Raw genomic sequence first — 9,998 nt, 5'->3', positions numbered from 1 at the left:
AAAAAACTCAAACCCTAAAAATTTTCTTTCAAGAAAACTCAACAATAACCTCAAAAGATTGAAGGAATACATACCCCAAGGCTTCCTCTTGCTTTTCCTAAGGAAATCTCGCCGGAAAAGCCGCCGGCCGCCTCTTGGAAGGAGCTCCCGCCGCTTCCTCCTCTCTCCCGTCGCCCTCTCTCTTCGGTCGGCCGAAAGAAATGACAAGGGACCGAATGAATCGGTCCCTAGGCGGTTGTGGGCTTAAGGAAAAAATTTTAAAGGCTTAAGACGCATGTGCCCTTCTCCCTAAAGTTTTTCTTAAAGGCTCTAAGGGTAAAATCGGAAGTTTACCAAAAATTTTACTTAAACTATCTTCGTTGATTTTTAATTCTCAAACTGAGCAAAATTTGGTATGGGTTCTTTATACCGTTTCGATCGAAATTTCGAAACGAATCTAATGAAACTTATTTCGTCAATTTCCGACGATATCGGAATTTCACTTAAGTTCGTCGCGGCGCATTGATATGCGTGCGACGCACTCAAATGACGAATTTCGGGTTTTACATCCTTCAACATTTAAATGCCTTAAGTTGAGTGTTCTTAGGCTTGTTGAATTTTTCTCATCGAGGCGTTCTTTTTAACTATAAGCACGTAAGATTTATTTGGCCCTTTAATTAATGTCATTAAGTTTTCAAGTATATTTCAAGTGCTTAATTTGGATGCATTTGGACTTGAATCGAAACATTTAGAGTTGTTGGAGTCATCTCATCAAAATGTTTGATTTGACTATATAAGTCTGCTAAGATAGGGGTTCAGATAGTTTTGAATTTAATTTTGAAAGTTTTCATTTCAAATATCACATCAAAATTTGTGCTTGATCAAATAATTTTTGGATGATACGTCATTATTTTCATATGTCAAAATCTATGTCATTCAAAAAAAAATTTTAAGGCGTAAAATTTCAATTTTGAAAAATTGTGAAATATGACCACTTCTTAGACATCAACACGTGGATCTCCCATTAAAGTCATGAACTAAGTCAAAATCTCCTCAGTATAATATCAATGTTTTTTGAAGTTGGTGCATCAATTAGAGTAAGAAATTCCAAAATTTTCAAAGAGGATACAAAAATTAGAGAAGCATTTTGATATCAATATTTAGGAATAAAGGTATCGTTCAATGTTGGGAAATTTAGAGGAATCAAAATTATGGTTTATATAATCAAGCTATGGGAGCGATTAATGAAACTCATACTAAGAAAAACTTCAGTTTAGGAGAATCAATTTGATTTCATGCCAATAAATTACTATAAAATCAATTTTCATGTTTAGACAATTATCAGAGAAGTATAGAGCACAAAAGGATCTTCGAATGATTTTTATTGATTTTGAGAAGGATTATGATTAAGTACCATATGAATTGATTTGTTGTGTTTTATGGCAGAATTAATAAAACATGCAATAAAGCATGTTTCCGTATACATTCTTTATAATATTCATGATCAATACAATAAAATATGAATTTGATCTTGACCCTATATGTAAATCTGCTATAATTCAAAACTCTTGTAGCCACTTCATAAATACTTCTATTTTTAATCAATTCTCCATCATACATGTATTTAATATATCAGCCAACTTAAGAAATCCTCGTTATTCTCTTCAAGAATCTGCATCTATTGCTCCCTCACCCTTTCACCCTCTCCATTAAATAGGTTGTTTCTTCTTCCAATGCTGACAGCTTTAACATGGCCTATATAATTGTCGTTCCCAAATGCTTTACTAGTGATGTTGTCATTCTCGCTTGGAAAAGCCGTCCTAATAAGTTGGATTAACCCTCATTTGCTTGGTGACTTGATCCATTTAGATTTATCCTGGTCAGATTCCCAGTAGTGTTGACTTATTAATCTGCAACTGACTCATTGTCAGGCTAGTATTAATCTTCTGCGTAGAAATGGTAGGTGAGAGTTCTGATGTACTTGAATTGTTATTTTTCTTTCTGGTGTTTGTTAGCTTTATGAGCGTATTTAAGAAGTCGGTCAAATTTGAACTAAGGCTTCGTTTGAGATAGCTTTCTTACTACTTCTTAAAGCAGTTTTTTAGTAAAAAAATTGATATTTGTACTAAAAAGTTGCTTTAAGAAGCTGTAAAAAGTCGTTCCAAACGAAGCTTAAATTATTGTCTTTTTTGCATATTAGTCATAACTGGCAGTTACATTCGCTTTTATATAACAACTGAACGTAACAGGTGGTTAACTTTCTGTACTAGAGTGCTTCTTTGGTGCTATTAAATAACATTTTTTCTCTGCATAGAGGCACCATAGAAGCCATTTACTCTGTTAACTGAACTAATAAATGTGATAATATTCTCAGTAATGCTATTTTTCTATCAACAGGAAGAGTTGGACAAGAAGCGGAGGACACTTGCAGGTATTTAATGGGAAAATTTGGCTTAGGATATCCGATCAAATTTTAAGTTAGATTGAGTCTATACGCCTTTATATTTATTTTAATATTAGTGCAATATAAATTTTGATTGATTTATCAGTTATTTCACTCTTCTCATAGCAAATCTAAAAGCTGGAGACCTATCCTATTTTGATCAGGATATCTGACCTAAAATTTTGCTATTACTCTTCATCTTGCTCAACATTCTTGTTATAGACATGCTCAATGGCTTACAATTCTGCCTTCCATTGTAGATACAAAATCGTCATCAGATGGGTTCAATCAACGAATGCAGGAAGTTGCTTGCCCAACCTGTACAGTCCTCCTCCAGGTCATGTGATGCACATTTGATCCAAATATAAATGGATTTTTTCCTTATATCCAAAGTAAATTTTTTGCTTTTTTGCAGGTTCAGGTTCCCACCTCTGGTTCAGAAACTATAGAGTGTGGTGTTTGCCAGCATCCCTTCCTTGTCAGCGCAAATTAATCACCTGATTGTAAAGAAAAATTATTCTGTGCGGACACCGAATGTCATTCGGAAATCAACCATAATGCACCATGTCACCCCTTCGCTCGGTACCACGGCTCGGTACTGCTCGGTACCGTTGATATGGCTGCACCTTATTCGCCTCGGGATATAGTGCTACGTATGGCGTCCGCACAGAATAATTTCTTGATTGTAAGATACTCAGTTCTGTGTTATTATGTTTTCAGTAACATATGGTTTTCTTTTTAATTCCAGTTGTTTCAATGCTTTGTGTATAACTATATCTATGCTTCTCATAAGGTGATGTATGGAATAATCTGTCTGCCAGTTTGTCTTAGGCATCGTTTGGGATGGCTTTTTTACTGCTTTAAGAAGCTGTAAAAAAGCTGTCCCAAACGAAACCTTAGTGAACTGTTTTCATTGTAGCCAATTGAAAGTAGCAAATGCGAAATGTATTTTTGGAAGGATAAATCATGTTTGCATCATCTCCATCTGCTATAAAACAATGCCATGCTAGTCTTTGATGTCCTTTTATTTCTTATAAAGTTTTTAGATGAAGAAATGTTCTTACATATTAATTGTAGAAAGGAAAAAAGGAAGATGATAATCCCTTTGTTTATTGGTGGAAGGTATTCATAGAATTGATGCATGTGTAAATTTTTTAGCTGGGAAAGTGGTAAACAATCAAATTAGATTTTGTTTGGGACGGCTTTGCTAGTGCTTTCTATAGCAGCTTTCTAGTAACTTAAAAAAAAAAGCTGTTTGAGAAAGTACTAAAAAAGTTGTCCCAAACGAAACCTTAACATGATGTTTATGCATTTCTATATGTTGAAATATAAAAGGATAAAGTTCATTGCAGTTGGTTTTCTATTTATTCTTTGTAGTCTTTACTCAACATGCTGGAGTGTTCTTTTCATTTTTTGTAAAATTTTTAATTAAGATAAAAAGTTTCAATTAAGATTAGATGATAGATTTCCATATTTGATTTGAACAAATCAACTCGAATGATGTTGATATGCATATTTGATATGAATTTATTTATTTATTTATTTATTTTGTAGCTTTTATCAAACTTTATTTGCTATGCCTTTTAACTTGGTGTGAATGATGTGTGGTAGACTATTCTTAAGCTTGGAGAAGCCAATTATTGCATAGGCCTTTTTTTATTTCATAATTTTTTAAAAGAGGATTTAAATTTTAAAAAAGCATAATATAAATAAAAAATAATATAAAATATTTAATATTTATGCAGTAATTATTTAATATTATTCAGAATATTATATATTAAATTATGGTATAAATTTTTTATTTTCATCCATATCTCTTGCGGCCCCTTACCACATCATCCACTCAGAACAAAGCCGTCCGACACGTTTCCGTTAATTAACCACCACACCCCACCCATTCTACACTCACCCTCACACCCGCTCTTTCCTGCTTCAATAACAGCCCACCATCTGTCCATCTTGACACGTGGCATTACGAAACATAAGTGAATACTCTTGGTTGGGTGAAATACACAGTGCCACTTCTCGTTTTCATAATTTACAACATTGGCCTTCCACGTGGAATCCTCCGCCACGCGTCGAATGGTAGAATTCCATGTGGCCTTCCACGAATGGGCTGAGCATGTACATATAAGGAAGGTAATTTTAACGATAAGCTTACCTCACTTCCTCTTTTCTGCTTTCTGATCTGTTTGGGAACTCAGATGGGCGTTTTAACTTATCTCTCAGAACTCTATTCTGACTTTACTGATAGCCTTAACAACAAGAAGGAAAAGAAGCAATTTCAGGTGATTTTGAATGAGTTTGATTGTTCTTATGATTTTGGTCCTTTCTCTCTTGTTTTGATCATATAGATGCTTTGGTTGAGATTACATTGATGATTACTGTATAAATGCATGCAGATGGTGGAGATAAAGATAAGACTTGATTGCGAGGGTTGCGAGAAGAGAGCGCGTCACTCGGTTAAAGGAATGAAGGGTGTAACTAAAGTGGAAGTCGAAGCAAAAGAAAGTAAGCTGACAGTATATGGTTTCGTTGACCCTAAGAAAGTGTTGAAGAGGGTGAGACGAAAAACTAAGAAGGCGGCGGTGATGTGGCCATACGTAAAGCATGATTTGGTGTATCATCCATATATTGCTGGTGCATATGATAAGAAGGCGCCGCCAGGTTATGTTCGTAATGTCAACGATGATCCTAACATTGGACAACTCGCACGCGCTTCCTCGCTTGAGGAGAGATATGCGACTGCTTTCAGTGACGAGAATCCTAATTCTTGTAATGTTATGTGAAATGAAGGATTTTTATTTTGGTGTAGGATTTTGAAATTAGTGATGCTTTTTTAATGTTGGTTTGTAAAGTTTTTTGTAGGATGGAAATCATTGGATATATATAAGGTGTTTATTAACTGATGTTCTTCTTCTTTATACTCCTAGTATTGATAAAATTTTATTATTATTATTTATTTTCACACTTGCAGTAAGAAATGGTGACTTCAAAATGGTACAAACTATTGATAGGATAGGGATAAACAACCATTTCAAAGATGTTGTTGACTTCAAAATTAGGAGGTATAAGCAAGCGAAATAGAATAATAGAGAAGGTAGTTATTTTAATTCATTTATTTAAGCTCTAATACTTCTTAATTAAGAGTATTTATAGAATTCTAAATATTCCCTATCAATTAACCTCTAATACATGCTATTTATTGGACTAATATGACACAATGACTTGTTAATTTTCAATTCTAAATATCTCATAACAATCATTAACCTTATTATTACTTACCCCTTTAAAATTAATATTCCCCTCAAGTTTGGAGAAAGAAAACATAAATGAGATGCATGGTCAACAAAAAATGGGGCAATGGATATAAGATTAGCGGTGATTTGTAAGAACCCGTCAAGTCTAAAAATGGATCAAAAGATGGATTGGATGTGTTTATCATAATCTAAAGAGGCAAGATATGCTTAGGTTGGACGATAGCTAGGAGATATAGTAGATCGAGATGATATCTAATGTTGTAGAAGGGATTGTTGGCATGAGCGATAGGCTCAAGTTGTATTTTACAATGAGTGTCAACAAAAGACAATGAGGAGGGGGTCAACAAAAGATAATGAGATGGGGACCTGTGTGGGTTAGGAAGCTAACATTCAAGATGGGTGATTGAAATGTAATATTTATTATTATTATTGGCTATATGATGGTAGATTTGGGTTGAGATCTAGATGTATATGATTTCATGTATTGCGGATTCAACGAGGTGTCAATTATAAACGAGTGTCAATTATAAATTATGAAAGATAGATCATCCTACTGAAGGATCAACAAGATCACTATCGATACCAATCTATTGTTGGGCGAGGCCATAGACGAAAGGTTCAAGGACGACGCAAACCCACTCCAAATTTTAAGATGGGGGAGAAGAAGAAACCAAAATTTAGAAAGGATTAAGAAGAATGAACCAGAATAACCCTGCTTTAGACTATTTCATTTCCTTCTTTTTTGACTTCATACTTAATAATAAAGAGTATTTATAAACTTTTAAATACTTTTTATAACATATTTCATTGAGAACATGTTATTTCTAAAATTTATAATTTTGATATGTGCAATAAATAATTTTGATGATGATCTCACTCTCACTTATTTATTTATTATTTGCAAAGGTATGAATTTGCATAAAAATGATGGAAATATAATAACTTAATCAATATTATTATTATTTTTTATATTTATTAATGTGCACTTGACAAGTGTTGATGTTTTTTATAAGAGTCTAATTATAAAATTTTGAAGATAAGAGACTTATCATTGAGCAACATGTCATGAATTACAGCTTTGTCATTCTTTCAGGGAGTTTGCAAGGAAAACCCAAACTAGTTAGAATCCTAATTCATCGCAGCTAACTTTAGTTTGTTGGTTGGGAGCTTTGGTTATCAACAAAGAGGTCTTGAGTTCGAGTCTTACATATGTGATGTGTGTGTAAGTTTGTCTTATTTAGCATAAAACTTTGTTTGGGGAAGCTTTCTTAATGTTTTCTAAAGCAGCTTTCTAGTATAAAAATTTTTAGTTCAAAATTTTTTATGTACTGGAAAGCTGATTTAGAAAGCAGTAAAATAGTCATCAAATGAAACCTAAATTTTTATTTTTTTTAACTTATGCCATACATCTTTGTAATCACTTTATTTCATATATAAAAATAATTATAACTTTGGTGTTAGTTGATTAAATTGGAATAGCATACATGATTGATTTCATGAATAACATTGTGCTTAACTAGCCATAGACTCACTCACTTGCTTCATTATTTAATCAACAATTAAGTTCACTTTTGTGGGTTGTTTTTATTTGTAATTTTAAATTGGTAATATGTTTAGCTTTCAATGACATTATTTATGAAAGTTTAAATTACTTTAAGAAAATAAAAAAAAAATCAATTCAACACTCTTTACATGCCATTTAATTATCATTATTAGTACTAAAAAATTATAGTAATGGCGAGGGAGTATAATATATTAGTTATGTATAAAAATCTAGCATACGCAAATAGAAATTATAAAAGATACCACAAATTTTTATCTAAAAAATTCAATATGCAGAAAAAATGGTAGAATCTAGCCCTAATTTCATTAGTTGTTCTTCTACGCAATTAAAGAAGATGGAGTTAAAGAATTGAAAATAATCATCATTTTTCATTGTAAGGATTACAAAAGGTGTAATTGAATATGAAGATGATTATAAAATGTCAATTAATCAATGACAATGTAATAAATGTTGAGTGTCCATAGTCGGATAGTTGATGAGAAATGTTGTGGTTTGATGTCATTAGTTAGGTGGCGGTGATTATGGTTGCTTAAGATCTCCGACGATACGATAGAGTTCTTAAGATATCCCGTCTCTCCAACCTCCAAGTAAAAAAAATGAAGTCTTACTTATAGGTTTTTTTAGAAGTGTATTTTGATAAAATGACCATAAATCAAAAATACTCTATTGAATGGCTCGCATTTATTCCATTGATCATAGATCATTATTCTGCATGTGACTACCTTAAAATTTGTGCTAATTAAGTTGATTTTTTGGGACATACCAATTGTTATAGACTTTGAGAATGTATTTGTTCTAAGACACTTAATCATTTATGTTTGATACATCATCAATATTCGCCTTGATCAAACAAGAATCTTAAGACATATTCAAGTTGAAAACTTCCAAAATTAAATTTGAGACCATCCAAACTCAAATTACAGCAAGCATATAGTCAAATTGAATGTCCGGACAAGATGAACCGAAAAACATCAAATTTGGTCGAATTCGGGCCCAAATCACTAGGTTGAAGCATATTTAAAAGCTCCAAAGTATTAATTGAATGACCAAATGATATTCAAATATAGCATGCTAATATTTGAATCGAGTGACTTGAAGAAATAAATCTAAAAAACCCAAGACGAAACGAATCCAAAATCCCAATATTGCTTAATTCTAACATCAATAAGGAACTAAAACGTTGAATGAACGCTCTATGATCAAAGGAATCAATATGGATAATCTGATGGGACAATTCAATTTTTTCCTGGATCTTCTTCATATTTATGGAGCATATTAATCTCAATATCTATAAATAAACCCTCACTATCAACATAAAGGAGGCATTTGGAGGCTTAGACCCTGAGCTAGATAATTAAGAGAGCTCTGAAACTCAAAGAACCTTAGAGCTTCGCTGTCGGTGTATCCTCGCCGCTTGGCCATCGCTACTGGACATCCACCCAACTATCACCATCGAACCTCCATCATCTGTCAACTACAATCCCTCTAACCTCAATTTCTAGACTACGGTCCCTCCGATTTTCGTCCCCTGACTACGATCCCTCCAACCTTTGTCTCCCGACTACTGTCCCTCTGATCATAGTCTCCATCTAACTATAGTCCCTCCGACCTCCGTCGCTCAACAATAGTCCCTCCAATTTATGTCAATCGACAATTGTCCCCTCGACCTGCCACCTGACCGCAATACATCTGATCTCTGTTGCCCGACTATGATCCTTCCGACCTCTATCACTCGTTGACTAACAACCATTCAACCTTTATCACCTGCTGACTACGGTCACTCCAATCTCTATCACCCGACAAAGGTCCCTTTGACCCAAGCACCCAACTACCGTCCCTTCGGCTTCCGCTGCTTGACTATGATCCCTCCAACCTCTATTACCCAACAACGGTCCCCTCGATCTTAGTGGCTCGACTATGGTCCCTCTAACTTTCATCGCCTATGGTCCCTCTAACCTCAATCACCCGTCCTTTCGATCTCAATCACCCAACTATGATCCCTCTAACCTTCGTTGCCACCCGACTATGGTCCCTTCGACCACAAACACCCGCCGTCTAAGGTCCAATCGATCTCAGCCGCCCAGCAATAGTCCATCCAACCTCTATTAACCAACAATGTTCTCTTTGGCCTCTTTTTCCCTTCGACCCCTATTGCCTGACTATGACTCCTCTGACATCTGTTGCCTAACTACGGTCCATCCGGCCAAAATCGTCCGACCACAAAGATGAACATAACAACGTTCTCTTGAGAGCAATTCTCATGTCATGGGATTCTTTCAACTCCAACAATGTAACATGCTCTACATGATATATATTTACATGTTGTGTCAACACCTTCCCCTGAAGAAGAGCATCCTTCGTAACTAATAACAAAAACTAGCGGAATCATTTTAACTAGGCGATGCTCTGTAGTTTTCCACTTTTCATGATTTCCACGTAAAAAATTTAGTCTCTTATGACTCTTACAGTTCTCTCTCTCTTATATGTATGTGTGATAAATCTTCGTACAAAATTAGAATGTTAAATCATATATCTCTCTACCGCCGTGAATGTTATGACATGTTGAAAATATTATTTTCCTTGTCTAAACATTTTTCTTATTTATTGCCCATTATTCTCAAAATTGTCATTTATAATTTTATATATATCTTATAAAATGAAATGTCATTAAGTTACTCAAGGTGCTGGAGACCTTGGTCGAATTATTCACTCAAGGTTTATTCAACTCTATGCCTCTATGATAATTCCATCT

At 34.1% G+C, this 9,998-nt stretch overlaps 2 protein-coding genes across 2 annotated transcripts in view; both read left to right on the top strand.

Annotated features, from left to right (window-relative positions):
• LOC110115519 (protein FREE1) overlaps positions 1 to 3,443 on the top strand; it is a 59,806-nt gene extending 56,363 nt beyond the window's left edge. The window contains exons 8-10 of the mRNA XM_020848780.2: positions 2,377 to 2,410; positions 2,683 to 2,759; positions 2,838 to 3,443. Of these exons, the coding sequence (XP_020704439.1) occupies positions 2,377 to 2,410; positions 2,683 to 2,759; positions 2,838 to 2,915 (189 nt within the window). The 3' untranslated portion in view covers positions 2,916 to 3,443. The remainder of the gene's footprint in view (positions 1 to 2,376; positions 2,411 to 2,682; positions 2,760 to 2,837) is intronic.
• Positions 3,444 to 4,607: 1,164 nt separating this feature from the next.
• LOC110115539 (heavy metal-associated isoprenylated plant protein 27) lies at positions 4,608 to 5,298 on the top strand. The gene is made up of 2 exons (XM_020848803.2): positions 4,608 to 4,710; positions 4,825 to 5,298. The coding sequence occupies exons 1-2, from the start codon at positions 4,627 to 4,629 to the stop codon at positions 5,209 to 5,211; spliced, it is 471 nt and encodes a 156-aa protein (XP_020704462.1). The 5' UTR covers positions 4,608 to 4,626; the 3' UTR covers positions 5,212 to 5,298.
• Positions 5,299 to 9,998: the final 4,700 nt, after the last annotated feature.

The sequence above is a fragment of the Dendrobium catenatum genome, unplaced genomic scaffold (assembly GCF_001605985.2).
Source record: "Dendrobium catenatum unplaced genomic scaffold, ASM160598v2 fragScaff_scaffold_651, whole genome shotgun sequence".
NCBI lineage: Eukaryota > Viridiplantae > Streptophyta > Magnoliopsida > Asparagales > Orchidaceae > Dendrobium > Dendrobium catenatum.
Note: the sequence above shows the minus strand (reverse complement) of the source record. Positions and strands in the feature narration are given on the sequence as shown.